At 41.1% G+C, this 27,753-nt stretch overlaps 1 protein-coding gene across 4 annotated transcripts; it reads left to right on the plus strand.

The window, feature by feature from the left end:
* The first annotated feature begins 5,092 nt into the window (after positions 1-5,092).
* On the plus strand, positions 5,093-26,473 carry PTGFR (prostaglandin F receptor). Of its 4 annotated transcripts, none has more exons than XM_075424777.1 (3): positions 5,093-5,152; positions 6,261-7,108; positions 24,768-26,473. In XM_075424777.1, the coding sequence occupies exons 2-3, from the start codon at positions 6,320-6,322 to the stop codon at positions 25,071-25,073; spliced, it is 1,095 nt and encodes a 364-aa protein (XP_075280892.1). In that variant the 5' UTR covers positions 5,093-5,152; positions 6,261-6,319; the 3' UTR covers positions 25,074-26,473. The 4 variants fall into 4 exon arrangements, with proteins under 4 accessions (XP_075280892.1, XP_075280896.1, XP_075280893.1 ...); XM_075424781.1 differs by having other exon boundaries at positions 6,261-6,787; XM_075424778.1 differs by lacking the exon at positions 5,093-5,152 and adding an exon at positions 5,468-5,679.
* Positions 26,474-27,753: the final 1,280 nt, after the last annotated feature.

Here is a 27,753-nt window from a genome sequence, read left to right on the forward strand (position 1 = left end):
GACAAAGCCATAGATGAGCTGTTCAGTGCATTCTGCTGAACCATATTTTTTAAATCAGGTAAGTGTTTTAATGTATTTTAAAATTAGTCTTTTGAATACGCCAGGATACTGGGAGTATATATTTTATCCACCCTCCTCAAGACTCAAGCAAACCCAGGATCCTGAGACCAGGTTTTGAGGAGACATCTTGCAACTTCCACTGCTTGCTTCACACACCTACACTGTCTAACTGCGCACCAATATGATCATGCACTTGTTCTTATAAAACATCTATTTTCTAGCTTGGGCAGAAGCTTATCGTTCTGCCTTAACACAATTAAGCCAGGACATAATTGAGAAATAATACCTGATTGCAAAAGGGGACATAAGAGTTACATAATGCTTTTAAGAAAGTCTTCTTTGTTAAATTTCTATGAGCTTCTAATGCTTAAGAATACATGACATCCTTTATTGTGCACTTCTTGTCATTTTACTATGTATATCATCACCTTCCACATTACTGACCTAATTTTATGCCTACATTTTCCAGACATGAGTTGTAATTAATTTCTAAAGAAAAATCAGCCTTAATGAGTCTTAACTGTTTCAGGAAATGACATTGTCCTTCGCTTATATGTAATTTAAGATGACAATCTCTTTGAAAATCTGTTGTAAAACCAACTTAACAACATCCAAACAGACATGTAAATTATTCCTCATTTTCTAGTAATAAGAATACTAAATAATGCCACTAAAAATACAAGAAGAATTAGTAATGCTGGTGTTTGTAAGGAGTGAGTCAGACTTTCAAGACTGTAATTTTTCACCCCCCATGTTTCTACTGTCAGCCTATTGCTAGCTTCAGAACAGTGCAAGACTCATGAGTAAGAGTCTTGCCTCTGCCCAACTCACCTCTCAGTACTGTTTATTGGGCTATTGAAACTCATCATTTGCATTCATTTCATGTTTTTTTCTCAGCCATACAATATTTAGAGTTGTGCTTATGTGCCAAAAAATGTACAACATTGTCTGCTGTAGAGGCCATCTACTCTAAACCCCCTTTCTTTCCTTCATCTGAATATCTGATTTTTTAATTTGAATATCTCATTCATCTTGTAAAATTGTATCTTTGATAGAAGTTGCTCCATGAGGGTGGCAGGGATTACACTAATTCCAGAGGAGGAGGAAGTCTCGAAAGACTGCTGACTTAGAGGAAGTGGAAGCCAGTAAATCTAACCATCCATGGCAATGGGTGCTATAGGGCTCGCTGTCAATGTCTGTGACCTCAGAAGTCTTTTTTTTGTCTCAAACAGTAACGGGCCAAACAATGTGGCATTTAACTGAAGGATTTTCACTGACAGTTTTATTTGAATGAAGTGCCCCAAATCTGATCCTATTTTATTAATTTCCGTCTACAGTTATTTTGATTTACTCCTTTTGTCTCCTGAATATAAAGACTTTTATATCACTGATATTTCACTGAATGTGATTAGTTGGAAAGATGACATTTACTGTTGTCACGTACAATGAAAAAAGGGTTCCCAATGTTTTGCAGCAAGAACTGTGAATAATGTAATAAAAGTATGTTGTAACTGTCATTGAAGTCTGCACAAGAAATTTAAGAGAAGATGACGAAAGAGGAAGAGATATTGTAGTTATTTGCATTCAACCACCTTTGATGGTGCTGCTGAAATATCTACCTGTTTATTTACAGCAAAGTTGTCTGGATTTGGTGTTTAGTGAAAAATTAGTGCAACACTTGATTATGCTTCTGGATTTGTAGCAGGAGGGTTTGAGGATTTGATTACTGTACAATTCATTTGCCGAACAGCAACCTGCTTCACTATCCAGAAGAGCGGTTTTCACATTTTCTTTCCACACAGCACATGGAGATGCAGAGTGCCTTTTTCATCTCAGCATGCATGTTATAGCAATGCTTCTGAATTTAAACACGAGCAGGAAATGCTGATGACTCATGCAGGTTGAAACTTGGGGCAAAAAGAGTATTTACCATGTTGATTCTTGAGTTATTCAGGAGCTGGGGTTTGGCAACAAACACAGGCTCCAAAATACATTCAGAAATGCTGAATTCAGTGAGCCAAGCCAATAGCAATACTTCAGTTCTTCAGTCCTCTGCAGCCTTCGAACAGCCAGAGCAACAAAGTACCTCTAAGCAACACTCCCATGTGTCTTCTGCACCTACAGCTTTTGTTTTCGGTCATATAAGGAACTCTGTCAAGCCTGGCTCCATATTGGTTGATTGGCAAGCTGTGGATGAAAGGAAGAGCCGCTGTCCTGATGAAGACGACATTAATTCTTCCTTTCCCTTCTCGCAGCTCTGGCTCAGGGCTACAACCCGTGAAAGGACTGCTGCCCACTGAGAAAGCAGCGGTTCACCAGCCAGGACCCACAGCAGAGGCTGTGGTCACAATTCTGGTCACTTTTTTTCTTTTCATTAGCAATAGTAAATGAAGAAAGCTGATCATCAGTCAGTACAAAAAGCTTAGTTCTGATGGTGTCATTGTCATTTTTTAATCCTCCAACACCTTTTGAAGTCACCATCCTACTTAGCCATAACCCCACAAAATCACCCCATTCCGCAGAAGCCACTATTTCAGTTATTCTTATATCAGGAACACACAGATGTGTACAGGGCTGGGCCACAGACAGATCTGCCCTGCTTATGTTGATGCTCAGCATGCCCCCTGCAAAGCAGCAGGCTAACAGTGCAAAACTATGACGTGGCACTTTGTGTTCTTCAAGCTGTGCAGGTGTAGGAGCACTCTTTAATGCCTGTTGTCTGAAAAGACAGATGGAAGTTTATATATTTACTTTCCCAGCACTATTTCTTGCTCTCCTATCCCCACCTACAGCAACTGAAATGTCACCTTCCCTCACTGTGATGATTTAACCTCAGCCAGCAACTAGGACCACTCAGCCGCTCGCTCACTTCTACTCTCCCCCTCTCCAGCGGGATGGGGATGTGAATGAAAAGAAGGTAAAACTCAGGGTGTGAGAGAAAGACAGTTTAATAAGAAAGCAAAGGAAGAGATGATGATGATGATGATTAATAATAATAATAATAACAACAAAATAGGTGATGCACAATGCAATTGCTCACCACCCAGTCCGTTCCTGAGCAGTGATCGCTGCTCCCCTGCCATCTGCCCCAGTTTACACACCGAGAATGACGTCATATGGTGTGGAATATCCCCTGTGGCCAGTTGGGATCAGCTGTCCCTGCCGTGTCCCCTCCCAGCTCCCCGCACACCTGTCAGGCCAGCATGAGAGGCTGAAAAGTCCTTGGTTACTTAGCAACAACTGAAAACATCAGTACATTATTAACATTATTTTCATCCCAGATCCAAACCACAGCACTACACCAGCTACCAGGAAGAAAATTAACTGTATCCCAGCCGAAACCAGGACACTCCCTTTGGCAGACCAGTGCTTTCCTCACGATGCACTCCACACGCTTTCCTTCCTTACGCTAACCACTTTTTTACAAGCACACTGAAACATCTGTCTCGAGGTTTTTTCATTCTTCTCTTTGGCTTGATCTACCTGATAATGATGTTTTAGCTTCTACCTCCCAGAATGCAGGGTCTTGAAGTACCAGCTTCATTGCTTCTTTTCAAACAGACTTGCCTTCCACTGTAGGAGAGATGGCTGAAGTAATTTGGCTAGGAAAGAAGGGCATGGTGCAAGCTGTTTGTAGTTTGAGATCACCATCTCCATTTATTTCTGGGCAAGGAAACATAAAATAAACTCTTTTCCTCTGAACTTTAATTGGCAATAATGTATTTCGAGATGTTTTTGTATTATTGTCTTAAAAAAAGAATTTCTGGGAATTTATAGGTCCCAATCAGACCAAAGTGACCATTTTTGCTTGTTGTATGCCAAAGTGCCAAAATCTGACAAGGATTTTCAGGAAGAAGATCACTGAATTGTGCTTTTAACTGTTTATGTATGCGATTCGAGATACTATGAATTGAAAGAATGGATTTTGCTGGCTTATATTACCTCACTGGTAGATTAAGGAGAGAAAAATGTATCCGTAGCATTCAAGTCACAAAAGGTAAGCAAAAACTTTTAATTTTTTTAACTTTCAAATAATTTTAGTTTTAGTTTTAGCTTTTAAATAATTTAAATAATTTAGCTTTAACTCTTGAATAATTGCCTTGCAGAGCTAGGAGTAGTACAACTCAAGGCTGTGTCTCAGTGGAAACTAATGCAAGTTCTCCATCATTCTTACCTATGACAAATTCTATAATATTTACAGTTTGGTTTTATATTTTGACCTTCATTTTATATTTTGGCTTATTTCTGTAGTAAGAGTTTTTAATAAATGTTCCCATTCAGGCCTTTTTGGTAGTCCTGGACATTGATGGATGAGAGAACTTGAAAGTTGTCTGTAACTTCCAGTTGTAACAGCCAGAGTACGTGATGGGAAACAAAGAGCCTTTGGATCTCCAGACTTATCCGTAGCATCATGAGCTCCTTGTCTGGCCGTGTTCCCGTCATACCGGTCCAGCAGAGGAACGGTCCGAGGATCACCGTTAGCTCTGCACAACCTGGCAGCAGCAAGGTGCGCGTGTCTGGTGATGCGCACCACTGCATCCTGCGGCAGTGTCCCTGCGGGCTGCCCTGTCCCGACCCGCTGCGTGCCGGCGAAGTGGCCCGTTGGGCAGAACCTCACGGAAAACGAAGGGACGAGGCTGTGGCCCAGGACAGGTGCAGTCTCTCGGTTGCCCCACGAGCTGCTACTGCCGTGGCTGCAGCGTCGTGGGCAAGAACCCAGGCTGCCCGGCCGGGGTGGCCGTGTCGGAGGCGGGAGCCGCGGGAGCCCGCGTTGCCCCGCAGCCCCTTCCAGACGGGCCGGGAAGGCGGACGCTGGGGCTCGGGGGGGGGGTGTGTGTGGGTGTGTGCAGGTGCCGCATCCCCGGGCGCGCCCGGAGCCCCCCGGTCGCCCCGCGCAGCGCCGGGGGCAGCGGCGACCCCCGTGGAGGGACGGCACCGCCCTCGCGGGGAGACCGGGCCGGTGGTGGCGGGCGGGGAGGGGAAGGCGGAGGGAGGGCGGGCGCCGGGCGGGCCCGGGGGGGGCGGCGGCGGCCGGCGGGGCACCGCGCGGCGCCGCCGCGCCTGTCCCCGGCGGCCGCGGAGCGAAGCGGAGGTGAGCGGCGTCCGGGGCCGGGGCGGAGCGGTGCGCACCGGCGGGGGCTGGGCGGCGGGAGCCCTGCGGGGTGCGAAGGCGCGGAGCCGGGCGGGTCCGGGGCCGGTACCGGCAGCGGCCGGTGGCACCCGTGCCCGGCCCCGCCCCCGGCGGCGGCGGGGACTTAAGGGCGCTGCTGGCGGCGAACGGGCGCTGCGGGCGGGAGGGCCGCTGCCTGGGGCGCGCCCCCGCGGTTCCCCCGATGCTGCCCACGTGCCCGCGCGGCGCGCTCTCGGCGGCGGGGAGGAGGGAGGGGAGGGCGCTGCCGCAGCGGTCCCGGGCGCTGGGAACACCCGGGGCTCCGGTGCCGGCCGGGCGCGGCCGCGGAGCCCGGGGCCGCCTCCCTGTCGGGCGGGTGGCCGACGGCTGCCCGTTCTTCCACACGGGCGGTTGGTGCCAGCGGGAACGTCCCGAGCGCGGAGATGGGAGCTAGAGCGTGGAGGACCTCGGGGAGCTGGCTGCTGGGTGAGGCAGCGCCTGACAGACAAGTTCGTACTCCAGGGAGGGGACTGCGGAGTTGGAGTCTGCGGCGCTGGTCACGTTAAAGCCTTGAAACGTTGAATTGTGAGGGGAGAATTAGCTGGAAGGTGTTAGGACATTGTTTTGAAAAGAAGTGCTGAACAGTGAGGAGAAAATTGGAGCGTGATTATCTTCTGAAAACATTCTAGTTGGAGTATTTCTCTTTTGACTGTGGTTGGGCTGATAAATACTTTAATTCTTAGGAGCACGTTGCAAAAACCTTTGTTTATAAGTAGTTTATGAATGTTTTGTGTGGGTTTTCTAATTATATGTACATGCGCACGACACATTCTATACATTATTCTGCATGTCTTGTACGTGCAGAGACTGTAAAGATACTGTACGCTCTGCCTGCGTTGTATAATGCATGCGGATAATTGTTTTATCCTGTGACTGATGTGCTTAAAATATGATGCCATATCGTATCACTGAGAAAACCAGAAAATTAGATTTGTACCACAGACTAATATTACGGGATTTCTGATTCAAATGTCAGTTGAACAGTGGTATGCCTTTTACAGCGTGTGTATGTTTGTTTTTGATGTTGCAGATGCCTTTTGGTTGCAAGACTGATGAAATGTTTTGAGGGCTGCCTCTCCTTTCCTAACCATGAACAGTTCAAAATCATCAGGGCTGGCTGGATTTGGAACCTTGAAAAACACAACCTGCCACACGGAGAAGAAGATTTCGGTTTTCTTTTCAATAATCTTCATGACGGTGGGAATTTTGTCCAACAGTCTTGCAATAGCAATTCTCATGAAGGCGTATCAGAGATTTAGACAGAAATCGAAAGCCTCCTTTTTGCTTCTGGCTAGTGGTTTGGTTGTCACAGATCTCTTTGGCCACCTCATCAACGGAGCCATTGCGGTGTTTGTGTATGCGTCGGATAAAGACTGGATCCGATTTAACCAGTCCAACATTCTTTGCAGTGTTTTTGGCATCTGCATGGTTTTCTTTGGTTTGTGCCCGCTCTTGCTGGGCAGTGTGATGGCTGTTGAACGGTGCATTGGAGTCACTAAGCCAATATTTCACTCTACAAAAATGACTTCTAAACATGTGAAAATGATGTTGACTATGGTATGTCTGTTTGCTGTTCTTGTAGCTTTGCTGCCTGTTCTTAGGTTTAGAGCCTATCAGATTCAAGCATCGAGGACCTGGTGCTTCTATAAAACAGAACATGTCGAGGACTGGGAAGACAGATTTTATCTCTTACTTTTTTCTTGCCTTGGGTTACTGGCCCTCACTATTTCATTCTTGTGCAATGCTGTCACAGGAATTACCCTTTTAAGAGTCAAATTTAAAAGTCAACAAAGACAAGGCAGATCTCATCATTTTGAAATGATCATTCAGCTCTTGGCTATAATGTGTGTTTCTTGCATTTGCTGGAGTCCATTCCTGGTAAGAGCCTACCGTGTTTGCCAATTTTTAATGCACAGCACTGTATAGAATTTATACTTTTTTATCTCCAGGTTTGAAGGCACTTTAGCTGTGATAACAGCTCCATTCACTCTTCAATGTATTCATTTTACAGCATATTGCTCATAATGAATGTACCTATACATCTATAACAAAAATGGTAATTACTCTCCACTGCTCATCATAAGCAAAATCCATTGAGTAAGCTAAATGTATAGGGACTGTGAGGACTGTATTTCCCGTGCTGTGAAGCAGACAGTGGTAACAGAATGGTGGCCAGAACAAATCAGAGCAAATATTGAGCTTGTCCAAAAATCCAGTGAAATCTTGGAGTGGCCAGTCTGTTTAGTCTGTACTGTGGTTCATATCGCTTTTTATTTATGGTAGTCTGTTCATTATCATTACGGTTTACTGCTACTTGTGAAATGTGTTATGGAAGATAATAGTTTGTAAAAACCCTCCACTCCATTAGTAAGGTATTGAGGGCTTTGCTTTAAAGTCGTGTTAAAAACAGTGGCTGGCAGTGGGTTAAACTAAAAATCTGGTTTAGACCTGACCAAGCTGGGTTCGTGATCTGGACAGATGACAAGCAAAGCTGCTCTGTGCAGTTGGTGCGCATTCTCAGCTGTCCCGGCTGTAACTTCGGACTGCTTGCTGCTAACCGCTGTGACTCTACCAAAGCGGTAAGCGTCGCTCCTGTTAGCGTGTGCTCTGCCGGTGGGCAGGGTCAAAGGAAGAGGGACTATGATATGGGAAAGAACTCGACGGCTTATATCGTATGATGGTGTTATTAAGCTAATATTGACTGGGACTCTTTTCACTGTAGTAAACCTGACTGAAGAAAATTAATTTTTTTACTAGGGTAGGAGAGGTGAAGTCACAAGTAAGAAGAAATCTTAATTTGTTTCCTAGAAACAAGGTCCTGTAGTTTTCCATTGACAGGAATGAGGGGCAATTTTGGTTTGAGCTTACAAATATAGAAATTTAAATCTGAAATCTGAATCAGATCCAGCTGTATCTCATCTACTCACTGCCTATGGTGTAATATGGAGTTACCTGAACTAGTTCTAAATTAGATACTGATATTAGCCTAGCTGCAGCAGTTGGCATTTAATTAATCCAGTATTGCAGACTTCAGGGAGAGAGTCTGGATATAAATCTCTGCACCAGTGAAATACACAAAACCTCTTTCACTTCTGTTCAACATACAGAGAATTTTTCTAGGCTTGCTCTACAGCATAGTTTAAATTCATGTTGGCTTTTGTCAGTGTCCTGGCTGTAGTGTACAGAGCATAAACAAAGTAATCAGAACCGTATAGCAAGTTTTTGTAGTGAACTTCCTGCCAGTTATTTCCAGACACCTCCTGAAATTTGTCTAGGGAGAGCCATGGAGTGGTTTTCAAGAAAAGCACCTCAAATGATGGCTTTACTTTTAACGAAAAAAACAGTATATTATCTTCTGGTGTCATTTATTTTCAGATAAAATAACTGTCCTTAATGGTTGGAATTTGCTTTTTAAAAAGCCTTTGGGTGTCAAAACAGCTATAGACTTTTTTAATTCAAAAGAGATACTTCATTTATTCAGCATATGAAGGAACACTAAATTGCAGCTACCGTGGTTGTTTTTTCAGTGTTGGTAAATTTCTTATGCCTTACAAGTTTTATTAGTTATAAACCCACAATTTTTAAAATCTTGATGATCTTTAATGAAATCACAGCACTACTTTTGCTAAAGTATTTCACTTCATCTAAATTGGAGTTGACAATGAATTATTATTCCAGCAGCAAATTTTTTTCGAGTTTGGCATTTTCATCAGCTTGTGATACAGCTTGGTGAATGACTTCTTGCTTAATTTTGTACTTGGTAGTTTTGGGGACTGTGTTGCAGAGGGAGGTGATATACAAGCGATTCTGGTTCATCGGGTGGCAAATCTGCTGGTGGTCTCTGTGCGTTCCGGGCTTGCAATGCTTTGCTTCTTCATCTCTTCTGAAATGATATGAAGCAAACCATCACCAAAATTAGCCTGGCTATATGGAAAATAGTTCTGCAATATGGACAAAAGTAGATTAGAAATGAGAAGTTAAATACAAGTTAGCGTAAGGTAGGATTTGGTTCTTGAAACGAAGTATCAAGAAACTGAACAACTGGTGTTTTAGCCAGAGAGTTTTATAGTCTGGGAAATGCCGTAGGACGGGGTCCATGGTAGGTATCAACTTGCTCAGCTCTTAGGATCGGAGAGGTTACATCAATGTTAATTATCTGAATTCCTCAATCTTTGTTTTGATAGCATTCTGTGTAGAGTCAATTTAGCAAGCTTTCTTGGGCTGCAGTGGAGCATACAGATGCAGTGGAATAAAGCTTTGCCAGGAACGTACTGCTAAAGTGCTACAATAAAGAGATCCAGGGTTTCTCAAGGCATATGATTTACGATGAATTACTGATCCAAAGCTACTCATCTGATTTATCTGAAACCTCTCAGGGCTTTTAATTGGTGAAATTAATTGTTTAGATTCTGTAATTTAATCAGTGTATACCAAAAGAATTCTTTCTTGAAATAATGATGAGCAGGTGTTCATAGGTGTAATTATTTGGCAAAGTAGCTAAATACATGCTTGTTTTACATTCATTTGTTTTTAAACTTTTTTCTGAAAGCAAAATCTGGAAGTCAGTGTCAGTCTGAATTGTGGATTTTACCCATGAGTACTCCCAAAAAGTATATAGAACAAAACGTTATGTGAGAGGGATTTGCCTCGATAGAAACCAAACAAACCTTCGGAAGAGAAAGTGGAGGAAGGTGATGCAGTTTATGCCACATGTGGTTTGCAGATACAAGAATTTGGATTTATTTGGTGTGATTCCCCTTCTGGTGGGTGATATGCTTTGTTTGTTTTTCTTCTGTTTTTAATCTAGTCTGGTGTTACGTCAATTGATGCGTGGCTGCCAATATCAAGTCTATCCAATACTGTAATCCAACAGCAAATTTACTTCACTATTAGATTTAATTTTTTTTTTTGTAAGTGGGGTTACATATTCAGTCGCTGTCATGTGCTAAAATCACCTTTAGATGACATTAGAGGCACAAGACCCTGGATTGTCCTTTATGGTGTCTGGTGTGGAACTGAATTTGACTTTTGCACCTGCTCAGTGGTGGTGAACTTGTTTTGGTGCCTTTGTGTATCTGTGTATATGTATGTATATATATATAACATTTAATATTATATATAATATTATAATCAAATCACCACCTCTATTTTAAGACTCCTGGAGATCTAGAGTGTTTTTCAGAAGCAGAGCCTGTGGCTTGGCTTATGTGGAGCTCTGCCTGGGGCTGTTGGGCAGGGATTTTCTTTCTGATTGGGAACAAAATCAGAAGGAAGAAAAGCGAAGATACATTGCACTTGAGCCTAAAAAGTGAGCAGCTTTTTCAAGTTTTCTGCCACTATGTGGTCATCTTTCCTTAATGAAGTACCAGAATGAGGGGTACTCCCTGCTTCTTCCCTTGTGAGGGGAACATTTGTCTCCTTTTGAGGAGATGAGAGTGGGAGGGAATTCACAAAAAAAGGAACAAGTGATATTCATAAATTTTCCAATCATTTATGTAGTCAATGATTTGCAGAGGCACGTTTGTTCTGACAGTCCAAATAACTTTGCTTAGTGATGGGTAATTCCAGGAAAATATGTTCCAAAGATAGTAACATCGACTTCTCTCTGTAGCAAGTCATCTTTTTTCGTCCTTGCTAGAGTCTTAGCCCTATGCTAGAGATATGTGAATTTTGTTGCATAAATTTGGTCCCTAAGGGTTGGCTGCCCAAAGCAAATACTGGGGCTGGAGCACTTTGTGACAAGCATCTCTGATGAAATAGATTGTTATATAAAGCTGGTTTTTGGCTGTGACCTGACGTCCGGCCTGTCGTGAAGCAGCTAGTTTTTGGAGCTGTGTTTGTATGAGCAAATTCTCACGTCAGTACGTCGAATTCTGTGGGACTCAGGGATAAACATATTTTAAATTTTGTTTTTGGGGTAGCAAAGTGAACTCCCTGTAATTATGGACAGGAGGGGTTTATTTCAGAGTGGATTTATCTCTGGGAACAAATTATGATATGGAGAAATGTCTACTCTTTGTCATGTGCGGAACACAGTCTTAGCCTGAGAAAAATACTTTTACATTTAAGTTATTCCTGTTAAGATCTTTTTTTTCCACGTGGTTATCTGATTGCTTTCATTCCAGCTTTACCTCCCCTCTACTGCAGAAAATAGCTGCTCCTTCTGTATTTTTTTTAAAAGATCTCAGCTATTTATTTCATATGATTAAATCAGCTCTTGTTCAGTTGCTTTTTTTACTGCCTAGATTAATTTCTAACAGGCTTTTCTCATGCCATCTCTTTCCTTTCCAATTTGTTATGCTAATAGCACGTCTCTGAACTCTGCTCTGACTTCTTGTCCTCAGATTGTCTCATGCAACAAGGCTTGATGGTTGGTTTTCATGCACCTGGGGCTGCGTTTAGCTTACAGTTTACAGAATCACTCCAACCTAGAAGCTGCCGGTGCTGGTCTGAGTGGTCCTGCAGTGAATATGCTGCTGGAGGAGGAGAGAAGGGCAGTGGTGCGATGCTCTCGGCAGAATACTCTTATGCCAGCCTACCCCACTCTGGTTGCTCCACCAGGCATTTTGTGTGCTCAGACAGGCTCATGGTTGGTATGTGCTGAAGGAGGTCAGTGGCTTGCAGGTTTTACGCAAACTAAATTCTAGTCCACATCATAGTTGCATACGGTAGAAGGTACTCTGTTGTACAAGGCAATACTCTGTGCATCTCATTTTAGTATTTTTGTATGTGTAGTCGTGTTTATAGTTGTGCAGTGACACTTTGCCAGGAGTTCATACCCGTGTTACCCTTGAAGCGTCTCCCTCAATTCCTGTTTTCTGTATTCTTTAACCAGCTGGCGGTTTAAATTTTTGTTATACTACCTTATGCTTATATGTGCAATGGGCATCGTTTATGGGAGCTCCTTGCTTTATTAATGTTGTTTGTATGCCTTCAAACATTGATGGTTGTGTTGTCCTTACAACAAAATAGTCAGTTAAAAATTTGTCCCTTCTCTTGTGCTCTCATGACTAGCGATTTTCATAATCTGAAAATGCACCTGAGGGGAAGCAGACACAGGGTGTTCCTAGATGTAGGTGCACGCTTTGCCAGTGAGGCCTTTGTCACCACTGGCAGTGCAGCCAGCCCGGGTCTTGTCACCTCGGGTCAGTACAGCCACCCCAGGGCTCATCGTCATGGGCAGTACAGCCACCTCGGGGCAGTACAGCCACCCCGGGCCTCGTGGGTGGCTGCTTCCCAGAAGTGTGTGCTCTTACACTGGCAAAACACATCATCAGGCAACACTGCAGCATCTGTGAACCCCTTGTGCCTGCATAGGCACTGTCAACGAAGAGAGTGGTCTTTTCTTTTGAAAAAGAATAAATTAGGCTTTCAATTTCCAGTCATCAGTTTCTGAAGACTGGAGGAGATACTCTTACAAGTGTTAATCGAACCTTGCAGCTTTGAATGCTGTTGTAAAAGTTACTTTTGAAGGGTAAAAACACACTTTGTCTGTCTTTTTTAAGAAGATAATCATAATTACTGTGTTTGTGCTGGCTTTTGTCATTGAATTCTTGTCATGTTTTGGTAGAACGTTGTCTGTTGACACCATATAGGTTCATAGGGATAGGAAAAAGCCTTTTGCTAGCAGAAGGCCTGCGAGATGCGCCTCTTTATCTCCAGTCCAAAACATTGATACTGTAATGGCTATTGTCGACTGCAGGTTGTTATTTCTCTTCCAGGCCTTGCTGTGTCAGAAGAGGTCAGATTAGGAGCAGCTGAATAAAATGCTCCCTGAGTTCCTCTGGAAAGAAAAAAAAACAAATCTCATAGGAGTTTGCTTGTCTTTCAAGGTACACTAGAAAAAGGGCTCTCACTCTCCCTCGTATCATGGCCTTTTAATTGCTTGCTGAGTTTCTCAATGCATCCGTTAACACTGTGCTAATTCAATTGCTATTCTTGCTTGAGTTCATTAGAATGAGCTTCTGATACTCAAGGTTAAATTGCTGAAATGTTAGTGTTATTCTTAATATATGATTTTTTTTGAATAGGTAGCTGATTTTCAGGGTTAAGAGGAAAGAGAACACTTGTTTTGATTGAAGTTTTTGTTAGTCTCAAGATGGAAGTGTCTTTTTAGCTTAGTTTACTGTGGAATAAGGTTTAAGCAGCAACTCAATGTCAGTGTGCTTTTGTATGTCACCATGAAAATACTCTATGGAAAGAAATTGCAGGTGTTTCCAGAGAGAGTGCATCATTAATGCACTTAAAAATTTAATCCACCTATTCAGATGTGTTTCTGTGATACTAGAAACCTGGGATAAGATATTCATGCCTCTTTTTTAGTATTGGTTGTAGAGATCTTTCTTTTATTTTGGATTCTTAAGAGGCACAGCTGGCAAATTTCTACCACGTTAGATGAGAAATGGAATGAGCATCATTTTAGAGTATACCCACCTAAAATGATACTGAATTGCAAACATACTGTTTCAGTGTTCAGAATTGGTCTGTTCGTATCTTGATCTTTTATGGTTTGTAGAGATCTTACAGGCCGTAGCCTTTCTGAGGAATATGAATCATTTTAAAAAAATGCTTTGAAGTTTGGACCAGGGTGTGATTTATCACGGCGTTCTTAGAAACTCCATATTAATTCCCTCTCACAGAAGTCAGGGAGTTGAGATACTCTCACAACAGGAAAGAAGTTCTGGACAAGTGGACGGTGGTCAGCATACCGTCCTGAAGTAATGATACGAACCAGAGAAGGGAAGAGAGCTGAGGTTGACAGATTGTTCTTTACCAGAGGCTTTTGGGGAAGCATAATTATAGTTTTTGTTACCTATGTTTACTTGTGGTGTTTGGAAAAACTATCGTAAACCCTTTTTCGGAAAATATGGTGCCATCAGAATGCAATGAGATTGCTTTATTTTGGAGAGAAAAAGTAGGGAGGGCAGATGTCCAGTCATGTGAGAACATTGAAACACAATCTTTCATTCTAAATAGATGTCAGTGATTTTCACAGAAAATTTTGATCTATTTCAGTTTGGAAGCTGCTATCTCAAAAAATCAAATTCTGGAAACTTCAGCCAAATAAATTTGCCATTCATAACCTCCCCTTATCTATTCAATTGTTAAAGTTTTTGGATTCTGTGCTTGATACAAAAAAGTAAGTCAATTTGACATACGTTCCAATTTTGTTTGATATAACAGAATTCTTCTGATTTCCTAGATATTACGCTTATTCAGGCCTTTCTTGCTTGAAAATATCATACACTGCATAACCATTTTTGGAAAATGTCATACATGGCATAACCATTTCTGGATGGTTATTTTAGGAAAGCTCTCTTTCCTGACTTTCTAAAGACTTTAAATGGTAAACTTGTTGCTGAAAAGTCTCTGGGACAAATACATTCACATGGAACAACTCCAGAAAGTCCTTCATCCTCACCAGGTTTAACATGACACAGACATCAGGGTGTGATGTACATTCGTATATTCTGTGAGATATTTATCATGGTGTTAATTCACGATCTTAAGTTTTCCATAGTGACTTGTCTCAATAGTCGTGTAGAATCAGTTCAGGTCTGAGAGAGTGCGTTATTTGGATCCTTTTCTGGGAAATGTGCAGTTTAAATTTAAAACAGGAATTCTTATTTCACGTGCTTTTAAGACTTACATTATACATTGCAATTCACCAATTTCTGAATACTTTAATGTGGCTTACAAGCTCCCTGAGAAAAGAAGGTGCCCATTTACTGTGTGTGTGCACAGTGCCCAGCAGAACAGGAGTACGATCCTGTCCTGGATTCTGTGTATGTGCTTTTAGAAATAGTAATGGTCAGGTAGCAGAACATTGCAGAAAGGGTTTACACCAGCAGTTACAGTAAAGTTTCAGTAATAGAGAGTCATTCTTTTGTATTCCTTCTCGAATTGGATGAGATGAAATAGCTGAGCAGCTGAATGAACCTGAGCTGCCTTGTAGGCAATATACTGTCTCTTGCTGAACCATTGCTCTTATCTACTCCAGACAGAGCAGGGAGTGGAGAGCGGATCATAAGCTCGCTCTTAGCTCTGCTTTTTAATGAGCCGTGTGAAGACATTCAGAGACCTGTGCCAAAGGGCAGGTTTGAATGGCATTGGAGTTGCGTTTCAGCATGGTTTCTGAGGATGAGCCTTTGTGTAAGGGATGTCCTGAACTGAGGTTTTTAAGGCAATTAGGTCAATACTAAACTCACAGAAACCAAAAATTACTTTGTAGTCGGAGAAGTGGAAGTTAATGAATGATCTCCAGCTGGTCTCCTACTTGCTGTCCTGGACCTGTGTGCTGCCAGCTGCCCCAGGTGGCTTGAGCCCTGCATGAGCTGGTTGTGTGTGGGCTACATGGCCACCCCAGCTTTATGGGAGTGAGGGAGCATGCAAAGGATGTAGTGAGTCTGCCCATGAGCAACCTCGTCACCCATGTTATGATCAACATCAGGAGACGAGGACATGGGGAGGAGGATGCTTGTGCTGGCAGCGCTGTGGCCAGCAGTGTTCCCATCTGCCTCCCTACATGGAAAGGCGTTAAAACAGAAGGTGAAGCAGGAAGGAGGTGAGGATCCATGTAAGTGATAGCAGTTTGTTTTAGGATTTACAGTTCATTAGTGAGCTGGAATTAAACTTGAATCCACTTTTTACCAGGAACGTGTGTTTGCAGAAGTAGTGAGAAATAAATCACTCTTAAGTGGAGATTTGATTTTTTTTCTCTTCCCTCCTGCACCTAAAAGGTGATCCAGGTGCACAGCAGTCCCTGTTAATTTATTTGCCAACATTAAAGTAGAAAATAATTGCAAATTATGTATTCCAACTTGGTAAATGTATTGCTAATTCATTAGCCTTGTTACTTCCATTCATAGCTTCTTAGTGTACTTCTCCAGAATGATATATAGAATGTCTTTCAATAAAGGTGATTTAAAAAAAAAATAACATGAAAGGAACGTATCACACCTTCCTTTGGCTCCATCCAGGTGTGCAAATACTGCAAATCAGATAGCGCCAAGTCATTAGGTGACTATGACTCCAATCCATCTTTAAAAAGGACTTCATTTTGCTTCACTGTGTGTGTTGCATACGTGGTAAACAAACATACATAAAATATAATTCTAAATTCATATTTTTTTTCTCCTTATAGTCTCCCTATGTGGTGGGGGGCTGTTTTCTCTATGGTGTAATAAACACTATAATTTCTCAGGTAATTAAACTGAAGATCTGACCCATTGGTAGACAACAGAGTAAGTTCTTTACTTATTTAAACCTTGAGGTCTTGCAGGCTTGGTCACACATCAAAGCTGTCCACATTCCTGAATTCTAGGAGAGGTGAAAAGGCCACTATATATCATGACTGACACACTGTGGAAATTCTTCTTCCTTCTTTTCTCTCTTCTAATATGTATGGATATCTCTGGGTTTGGTGATGTTTACTCTGAAAGCCTGCAAGTATGTGCCATTCCTCTGAAATCAAGGAGTGACTTGTCCAAGGAACCCTTGGAGAATTCAGCCTAATTCTTGGCTTCTTAGAGAAAAGTAAGAAATCTGAGAGAATTAAAAAAATGGCCAGCTAAGAATGGGCAGATACTGCATTTTCTATAGATGAACATTTTCTTGCTTTCAAAGACGTAAGTGGAAGATTTGCCTCTGGTTGCTGAATCTATGCTGTATCTTTCCTCAGACGTGTGAATACAGTGGAGGATGACTTTAGTAATACAGCAGTGTGAACGCAGTGATGTTTGAAAAGACAGTTCTCTTCAAACTATTGATTTGATTGTGTGCAGAACAGTAATGAAATGCTGAATTCATTCTATAATTATGGACCTTTTTCTTCCAGGTTGTTTGTATATTGTCTCTTTTTTCCTGTATTCGGACAGTTCTTCTCTTCCTCCCCAGTATTATGTATTATTTGTGACTCTTTCTTTGGGTATTTGTAGGGTATTAGTGACAGAAGTTCTGTTGCTCCAAAATCAATGAGAATATTTGTTTAACCAATAAAAATGTGTTTGTCTTCCAAATGAGTGTAAAAACCTGAAAAAACAAAGCAATAAAAGAGAAGTAATAGGGCATTTCCAGGGTTTGAAGCTTTACCCCACTGACCGTAAAGCAAGAATGAATACATATAGTCCTTAAATACTTACAGATATGCTCCCTAAATACTGATTTTATCAATTGTTTTTCTCAGGATGATCCTTAAGCATTATTAGAAAATACTATTTTCTGCTCCCAACAAGTCTAGCAGTTGTCATGTAATGTTTCTCTCAGTATTGCTGGATAAAGAATATTTTAATTTTATCTGTAAAATTAATTCTTTCGTACAAGAGATTTTTATTATAGGCCTTGTTGTTAGGCAGCAATACATTCCTTGCTCTATGCAAGCAGTCTTTCTTGTAACTTTAAAACATGTAGCTCAGGAAACAGGTTGTTTATTTGACTTTGGAAAGACATGGTGTCCATACCATTACAGTGAGTCATTTACTGTTTTCAAAGCTAAAATCCTCTCTATCCATATCCATTCTGCTTTCCTTTCAAATGTGTTAAGGTGAGAATAGTTACATTGCCAGCTAGTTGAACCAAAGTATTTCAAATTTTGAGAGGAAGGAAAAGAAAGAAGGAAAAAGTGCTATCAATCCAAGATAGAAATGTCTGGATTCTTTCAGAGAAACAGAGAGGTGACCTGGAATGCTTCATTCAAGCCCAACCTGAATTCATGTTACTGCAAAACAAATGCAAATAGGTAGTGTCTAAGAGGAAAGCAGACAGAAAATAAAAGCTTCGCTTTCAGTTCATGTTTGTATGTTTATGCACACAACCCCCCCTTCTGTTTATGAGGCTTATTATGAGGCTTCATAATTGCATTCCTGCCTTATATAGAGCTTGATAATGTCAAAGGCAGTTAGTAAAATATAAATGGTGAATATAACGCTGTGGCACTTAAAATTTTTTTCAGTAATTTTGACAAATTCTTGCATACATAAAAATCTCATTTCAAATGACATTTCCAAATGTTTGTTCAGAAAGTGTATTGCCATCCATAAATATTTTGCATAAAGCTGTAAAAGCACAGATGGTGAAAATGTCACTTGACTCTAATGGCGCAGTAATGGAGTGCAGTAGACTGTGAGTCCTCTGCAGACCTGAGCCTTCGTGAGGAGAGCAGAAAGCTCAGAACTGAACAGCCTCAGTGAGGAGGGATCATATGGTGAGGTCAGACGGAGCTGAGCCACTGGGTGGCAAACACCCACAGAGCATTAAATTAGTGTCATGGCTGTGGTGTCGTACATATGCTGCTATACCGCAGTCCTTTCTTTGACGTTCGGTTGGTGTGAGAACTGCCCTGCCAGTTCAGAGGGGTGCTTGGACATACCAGTTCAAGGTTTTGATTCTGCCAACACGAGAAAAGGCAAGTGTGTGCTGAATGGTACCGTGTTCATGAAGCGGCATCGTCGGCTGGTGAGAAATTGCCTCGTCACAGAATCAATTGTGTCTGAGAAAGGAATATTGGAAACTATTTTCGTGTGCTTCATGGAAAATGTCTTTTCCTGTTTCCTCTACACTTTTTTGATTTTTGTCACAGCAGTAGTGCTTTGGGAACACCTCTGAGTGCCTTTAGCTCTACAATACCTCCGAAAAGTTTACACAGCTCCATTTTAGTGAGTGTAAATGTGGAGCAAGTAGAGGCTGAATAAACTTCTACAAAATGTTTTTGCAACCTCAGCTACCTCTGGTCATCCGAATCTTTGCTGTCTGTTTCTCATTTGGGTTCTGTGTTTCCCGAGAGAGAATGGTCTTTCTCAGACTAGCTGCCTTTAATGGGATAATAAGTAAACTTGCATGTTTAAGGATGCACATCATGGCAGGTAGTAGTTACCATCCTTGATTTACTTGTTTTGGACTAGAACTTGATTCGGGAGGTAGAGACAGATTTTGTCCCAACTGAACAGTAAGCCAGTTGATCCATTGTTAATTTTTAGTGGCATTATTATTTTTTCACCTAAGTGTACATGAGAGGAAAGGAGACTCCCTTATTTTGCTGCTATTTGTCAAGAGTTGATCCTGCAAAACTTTACACATGGAATTGTTACGTGTCCCCTTAAAAGTACCCTCTGGACTTTATTCTGGAGGAAAACTTGCTATCACATTTTGACTTCTCCAATTCCTTTTTAAACAGACATTTTTTATAAAATAGCTATGCTCAGTTAAAATTTACTTGCTAGGCCAAATGATCATCTGATATATAAAACTTGAAGGTGCGATTCGTGTTTTTCTTTTAAAAAGGGAAAGAAAAGCATTAGAGGAAAAATGTGTTGCAGATCTATAACATAAAAAGCATTATGTGGTGTAAGGAGTGCAGTGTGTGTACTAACGTTTTGGTGGCAGAAGTGGTGCACTACATGTTTTTGTTGCAAGCCCTTGCTTTTAAACTGACATATAGAAACATAAAAAACAAAATGAGGCATACTCAGCTTTGTTGCAACAAATGCTTGGCTTATATCCTGCAATATATATATATAGCAATGATATAGGCAATTTGCTGTCAGTATTTCTTTCTAATGGCTGTTCTTAGGAGATATAAAATGGTACATAAAATGTGAAGATAGATAGATACATTTTGATTTCTCTCTCGCCCTCTTTTTCAAGTTTTTTTCTTAAAGTTTGTGTTTATAGTGTACTACAAATTATCATCTGCTGTCAGCTCTTGCCTATAGCAGACTGCAGCTTCTTTGTAGCACATATGAATAATAGAAGTTCCAAAAACTTCTGGAAATTAAAAATAATTATATATTTTTTATTTCCATGGAGTAGAATACTACCTTGAGTCCTGTGTGGTTTAGGAGAAGGGGATATGCACCTCTGGATTTAACATAGGCATCAGTGACAAAATATAAGTACTCTGCAAATAGTGAAAAAAACATGGACTTTCTTTCATTAATGAAAATTCTCAGAACTGCTTGTAATGAAATCCAAAGGAAGAGGTTTGGGAGGCTCTGCAAGGTTCCCAGAGGGAAGTGGAACCTGAAGGCCGAGCTACAGAAGAAGAGTATTTCTGATATTTGTCTGCTCTGCTTTCCATGTCAATCTCTTGGTGACTGTTTTTTATCCAGTTTCCTGAAGTCAAGGATAGACCCTGGTTTTAGAGCCTCTGTGCTGAAACGCATCAAAGTAGCATTACAGTTTGTCTTATTTCCTAACTAGCTGTAAAGCCTGCTGCTTGTTTTGACTGGCTGTCCTTGAGCATTGACAGGAATGTGACTAAGCAGCACTGCCATTTAGCTTATTAGTTGTTCTCATATAATTGAGATCCAGTTGGAAGGAAAGTTAAAGTCATGCTGTTTAGATTTGGAGAGTGATGTGAAGCTCTGGAGCAATTTTTTCTTCAATTTGTTGCACTGAGCTTTGTCCCCGAGGGAGATGGCAATGCTCTGATGCTATCTGCTACATGCAAAATTGTAAAAGTCAGCAATTTCAAAATGTTTTTAAAACTTTTCCATCAGACTTTCTGGGTCTTGCAAAGTGAGGTTTGGTTTTAGTGGAGCCTAAAATTGGACAAAAAGGATGGAGATGTATTGTGTCAAGTCCTTGCTTGACACAAATTTGTTTTCTCTGTATTCATTTTTAGGGGCAGGGAATTCTCAGGTCTTTCGTTACACCGTCAAGGACTAATATGAATCACAGTAACTTTATGTCTTACAAGCAGGCAGCCTTGCTTTAAAAAGTCACTTTTACAGTTACTCTTTTGTAGTTACTTTCCTAAACAAAGTTTGAATTGCATTGGTTACATCATGTGATACTTTCATCTTCTTACAAACCAGGGAGACATACTACAGATGTGCTCATATAAACATTGTATAACTCAGCAAAATGCTACTTGGATTTTTACATTTCTAAATATGTTAGAACATGTCATGAGTTACATTTATTATTTACCAGCTGGGGATTAATTTTTTGAGTCACACTGCTGAATCTGCATGAATATTAAATTCAGTTGTGGAGATCAAAGGCAACTAGATATGACACAATAGCGCTGCCTCTTCTGGCTTCCCTCCTTGTGTACTGTTGGCCACAGAGGACAGGATTCCTTCGTCATAGTAACCTGGTGGACCTACAGGGAAGGGAAAAAAAGAGTTAGTCTTTGAACTGGTTTCGTGACTTTGAACTAATTTTTGAGCAGTATTAGTCAAATAAGCAGATAAGAAGTGTCCTTCCTGTGCCTGCAGTGGAGGTCCTGCTCTCAGAAGTCAGCTTGGCACTGCAGCAGGCGCTGGTGACTTGTGCCAGTTCAGTGACGTGACTTTCTTGTGCCATGGGAGCGAATACAGACTGTCTGCATGTGTTACTTCAACGAAATCCTTTATTAAACAGCTGGTAGTGTATTAGACCTTCATATCATCTATTATTTCAAACTAGCTTTCGAATAGTATTTTAAGAATTTAAATTGAAATGAAAAAATTGACCATGAAAATGGGATAGAAATAACAATTTATATTGGTCTTACTCCATTTTACCCCTCTTCAGCTGGAGTTTAGGTTCTTGTTCTAGGAATCATCAGATGACTAGAAAGGCTCCATCAGCCAGCACATGGTCTCCTCTTTGCCCTGTCTTTGCATGCAGTTGGCTTCAGTTGCTTGCAGTTTTCTTATGTGTTTTCTCAGAAGCCATGGAAGAGCTCCCAGTACAGTGCAGGCTCTTCAGAGGAGTGAGAAGCTATTTCACTTCATACTCGGAGACAATCCAGTGGTAACATGTCTGTCAATACCGCTGCTCTGCCACAAGTGTTTTAGGATAAAAATGCTCGTGCTAGGAGTTGGACTGAGATTCTCTGTCCTAGTCCAGGCCTGTACTGAAATCTCAGCCTCTCAGAACTTCAGAAAGTTGGGTTATCATTTTGTGTTGGTTTTAGTGATACAAGAAAGGAAACATTTTTTAATTTCTGCATAACACTCCCAGATAATGTAAGTAATATGGCTAGAAAGTTCTTATTTTATGAAACAAGATTTGTGGATAATCTAGATTTTATCTTATTATTTCCAGTACAGGATTTCACAGCTGATTTGCTTAAGCATTTAGCTATACACATAAGCTCTGCTTGCTACTTGTGAGTTTAGATATTTTATTTTTTGTATGGCCAGTATTTGGAAGAGGTAACTTCAGTGTTCTGGATGAAGCTTCTACAAGTATCAGAATCCATAAAATTATGTATCAAATTTCCTTGTTGTCCTGATTTACTTTATGTAAATCTGTAATCAAAACAGAGGTGATTTATGTTGAGCTGTGAAGTTGAACAGCATACAAATGGATTCACTTAGAGGTAATTACTACTAAATGGAAATGAATATCACAAGTTTGCTAGATAACATCTGAGAAAATAATGGTTTTACAAAGTCTGGATGGAGCTATGTTTTCTAGATGGCAGCATAGAATAGAATCATAGAATCATTAATGTTGGAAAAGACCTCTGACATCATCAAGTCCAGTCATCAACCCATCACCACCATGCCTACTAAACCAGGTCCTGAAGTGCCACATCTACATGTTTTCTGAACACCCCTAGGGATGGTGACTCCACCACTTCCCTAGGCAGCCTGTTAAACATCTGCTGCCTCCTCTTCTGGGTGTGAAATTCTGTTGGATTTGGCATTTGTTAACGTTGCAGAATGCAAGAGAACAACAACAAAATTTTAAAGTACATCAAGAAGCAGATTAGGAAACTATATGTCTGTATTAAGTCAAGCATAGGATATATCGGAGAAGGACATTGGTCTGTGAGCTCTGGTGTGCTGTCGTTTGCTGCCTGGTCCTACTTGCATGAGTAAGGAGTACTCCCTCTGAGTCTGGCTTGTGGTGTGGGACCTCTAATAAATAAAATGTAGGACTGTCCCGAGAAAACATCCTGTGCAGAAGCCAAAGGAGTTGTCCAAGTTTGGATGGGCTGCTGATGTCAGAGAGGAATGTGCCCAACAGTTGTGGGGTGAAAAGCAGATTCAGGGAACTGACTTGTGTTTGTGTTGGCTCAGTGCTCAGACATTCCTCCTCCTCCTCGCACCGGTTCCCAGCTGTGCTTCTGCCAGTCTTACCAGCTTCCTTAGAAATGTTCCTATGGGCTCTCTTCACTGCTCCCATAGATGTGCATACAGAAATGCTTGATCAAATGCTTAGATGAGCAAGTACAGTCTCCTTTTATGCGTTCACTCTGTTCCACCCAAGTTTATACTCAAATGTGGTGATGTGAAAGGTATAGGTAGGGCTTAAGAATGCAGAGAAGCATTTAAAAAGGAGTAAAGTATGTTAGCTGGAATCTTGAGCTGCAGCTTTCTCTCTTCATTCATTATTGTATTTTAGGTTTGGTTTTACAGTGTATCTTTGTGAAAATACAAATCTCTGCACTTGGACAGACTGACCCTGCCTCTCATCGCCCAATAAATCAGTGTACTCACAGCATCCACTGTCAAATATCCTGTTTCTTAGTTAAATAACTGTATCACTTTAGAGGCTCTGGAACTGTAAGCCTTACAGTGTTTCATCTTTCTACCAAAAAAGTCTTTATGTGCTTTTAACGTTAATAAAAGAGAGAGATAATTTACCGTCCTCTGGCAGATTCCTGGCTTTGCAGAGTCAGGCCTTCTTCGCACAGGAACTCAGGTCACAAAACCTCAGTGGCAGAAAGCCTGTAAAGGGTGGCTCGATAGGGCAGGAACCCCAGCGGCGTGTACTTCACAAGGACTGGTGTTTCAAAGCCTAGATTGCAGCTCTGCAAAGCGGGGAAGCCAGCCACAACTTACTGGGCTGCTGTAGCTCCTGGGTATCCTCTACCAGCAGCAGCCCTGCTGAGCTATACTTGATGTCTGATGCCTCCACCCATGTGAAGCTACTGGCTCCAGCAGTGTTGTTGCTGGTGGAGGTCTGTCCATATGCAGCACTTCCACAGGTGAATGAAACCCTCTGTGTCTCTGTTGGCAAGAGGAGGTGTGTCGGTGGCCTTTGTCACCATGGCTTCACTTTTCCTAGAAGCCTCTAAACTCTCTGGTGTCAATAAACAGTGTTCTGTTCCAGCTTAATGTGTGAATGTTCCTGATGAAATCAAGGTGCTGTACTCCTTATGCAGACTTTAATTTAGAAAATCTGAAAAAATAAATACCTTTCATAAAAATGTTCTGATTTACCAGTGACCTCTATCCTTGAAAAAAAATCCATCCCTGGAACAGTCTTGGCATGCTTTGTTAGCTCAAATTCTGGATAAGTTTTTATTCCTTGTTCAAATCAGTCCCTGGTTTTGGAGGGTATTCTCTGGCTGGTTGCCATCCTCTGCTCAAGGTTCAGCAGAAGTAGTCAGCAGAGACACAGGTACTTCTTATGTAAAACATCAGAGGATTTCTAGGATGATGAATGTTACATGCCTGAAAGTATTTACTTTGCAATTGGGATGCACTGATGTTATGAAGGTGTGAAGATTAGAGATAATGTTGACATGATTTCACTTATTTACATGCTCTCTTGTTACATTTTTTTGATGTATAATTTTAAAATATCCCCTTTTCAGGTGACAATGGCCAGAATTGGGATAAATGAGAGTCATCCAAGTGACACCTGTGAAACAATACTTTTCGCTCTCCGAATGGCAACGTGGAATCAGATTTTAGACCCCTGGGTGTACATTCTTCTCCGGAAAGCCGTACTTAAAAACTTGTACAAGATCACAAGGGGGTGTTGTGGTGTGCACATCATAAACTTACACATGTGGGAACTCAGCTCCATCAAGAATTCTTTGAAGGTTGCAGCAATATCTGAGTCACCAGTAAGTTCCAGACAAATAAACCTACAGCCGCTCAGCTCTACAGTGCAATGAAGTTAAACACGGTGTGTGAAGAGATGATGGAGGCAACGCTCATACACGAGCAATACCGTGAAACGAATTCCCAGGCTCAGTGGTTTGGCGTTTGTTTTGAATTGTGAGTGGTTTGCTCTTGTTGCTTATTGGTTTGATATTGCTACTCCAAAAGATGTACTTGAATGTTTTAAATGCCTTTAGAACACATCCCTTCCAAAACTGGTAGTGGAATGATAAATCATCCTGTATTTCTCCCTTCCAGGTACTGAAGTGAAGAGGGTTCCTTGTAATACTCCCCACCAAATCCTTTACCTTAGCAGGCTTAAGAACGCATGCAAGTGCGAATGATCTCCAAGGTGATTTTTAAAAGGGGTATTTTATCTACTGGTGATGCCCACAAATCCTTTGCAGAGTCACTGCTTCCTAGGGTAAAGTCCACCGTCCTTTTCCTAAGGGTATTCTTTGCTTCAAGGCATTGAATTTTCCAGTTGGGTATATAAAAGACATTTTGCTTGTGCCCAGCTTATTAAATGCTCCAGCCTGCTTGGTTCATTGACTTGACCTCCTAATTATTTACTGTTCCAAGAATTTTTGGGAGAGCTGCAAACCCCGTCAGTGTAAGCGTTCCTTTCAAAGCACTGACAAAACATGAGGTTGTCTGTGGAAACACAGGAGCAGATCAGCTCAGCTTGCTTACAGTTACATTTTCAGATCTATTGGTGAGTTTTTACTCCTTTCAACAAATTTTGTTGAAACTAACAAACAGGCTTAAAGCTGTGCTTAGTCAATAAAAAGAGTAGGTTTTTTTTTAATTCCCAGACTGAAGGAAGTTTCTTGCAGTCTTCCCCTAATGCATATACAGAAATGCCCATGAGATCCATCTCCTTCATTTGTAAAAGGTCCCACGTGTCTCACATGAAAAACGTATGTGATCAAATGAGCACTGCTGCAGGGGACTGCACTGGGAGCGTGGTTGTGTTTGTGCGAACTGCATGCTCCATTTTCACAGCGCCTGTGTCTGAAGACCTGAGGGCAGTCAGTAAAATTGAAGGTACCAGAAGGTTTCCAGGACTTTACAAAGGAGGCCCTTCACCTTTAATGCTGCTAGAAGAAGCTTTGGTTTTTGTGACTGTACGTTGTTCCGAAGCAAATAAGAGAGAGTATCAGAGACTTTGTAGCAGAGGGATTGTTTTAAGACAGAAATGTCTAATGTTATTTTTGACTACTTAACTTCAAATAACTACGTTACTGAATTGTTGGTATGTTTGGACAAAGTACTTAAAAACTGATTCAGCAAAAAGACAGTCTAAGGGACCAAAACTATTCACAAACTACAAATTCATGTTGTATGTGAGAGTAGTTTAAGTTAGAAAATAAAAAACCGAAAGGTTTAAATATTTCAATTTTTTGTTTTAAAAGCTATTTCCTTTTTTTTTTAAGAAAGGTTAAAAAAAAAAAAGAGTTAAATAACCCTATAATGAAATGAAATGGCTTCATTTACCCTGAAGAATTCCTGTATGTGATTTATTTCTTCAGTCGCAGAGCTGATAAATCATGGACAGATTTGATGCTGGTGTAAGCTCTGCACTGTTGCTTTTGTGTGGGCTCTGGTGAAATCTGGAAGTGTTCACTCAGTGCTCAGTTTGGCTTTCTTTTCATAGAATGTGATACCAGTGTATCTGTTGACATAAATTATTTGTTCTTTATGGAAGATAGTTGTTTTAGCAGCTGCAAAAAAAATGTTGGTCCGTAAATTGTTGAAATATTTGATTGGTGAATGAAGCTCATCAATGTTCCATTTTGTTGTGTGAATAAATGTAGCTTGTGTAGCTCATACCGGTTGAATTGTAAAACAAACAAACCAAGTTTATATGTATATGTGATTTCTTATATTTTGTGTACTAATACACACTGAATGTAAATTGCAAAGCCTCATTAAAGATATCGAACTGTATCTGGAGAGTTATGATATTTTTGCATAACAAAAGAGAACGGAAGTTATTAAACATAATCCTTATGACAAAAGATTGTCACACTGGATTCAAGCCAGGTACTGCCATTCACACGTGTGATACCGACTGTGAAGGTAGGGAGGAGCACAGCAAGAATTCAAATAGGAGGTACCAGTGTTTGTACCCTTTGTTGTCGCGCAAACAGCCCAGTGCAGTCGGTGGTCTAAGGCAGTCAAGGTCAAGTTGTGATGATCCATGCTTAAAAAATGCAAATAAAGTGCAGCCGAGGGAGTTCAGTGTTTGGAATGAAAGTGTTTTTATCTAAATATCTGCCAACACATTACACAGATTTGGACTAGTTTCACATACACTATGAATCCTGAAAAAAAATGTCAGTTTTGCTGTTAATATTTTGTCTTGTCCAGTAATGTGGTAGGCTGCAGAGGCAGCTCAGGATGCAGTCACCCAAGGATCTGTTACCACTGAAAGTGGTTTGGTTATCATTGCATTACATCTCACAGGAGACCCAGCAATGTGCTGTGTTGTATGACTAGCATATTACATGTTTATGGAATACAAGATTATAAAAAAGCAATGAGACAGCTTCACACTGGGATCTGAGTATTGCCCAGGAAGGCAGAAAAGGGCAGTCAGCTTAGCAATGTGCTGATGATCTCTTTAGAGGGTGGCTAACGATGTGAGCAGTCACGAGCTGCCTATTTATTGCTGGGTAGTAATTAGTGTCT

Source organism: Opisthocomus hoazin, chromosome 6, assembly GCF_030867145.1.
Source record: "Opisthocomus hoazin isolate bOpiHoa1 chromosome 6, bOpiHoa1.hap1, whole genome shotgun sequence".
In the NCBI taxonomy this organism is placed as follows: domain Eukaryota; kingdom Metazoa; phylum Chordata; class Aves; order Opisthocomiformes; family Opisthocomidae; genus Opisthocomus; species Opisthocomus hoazin.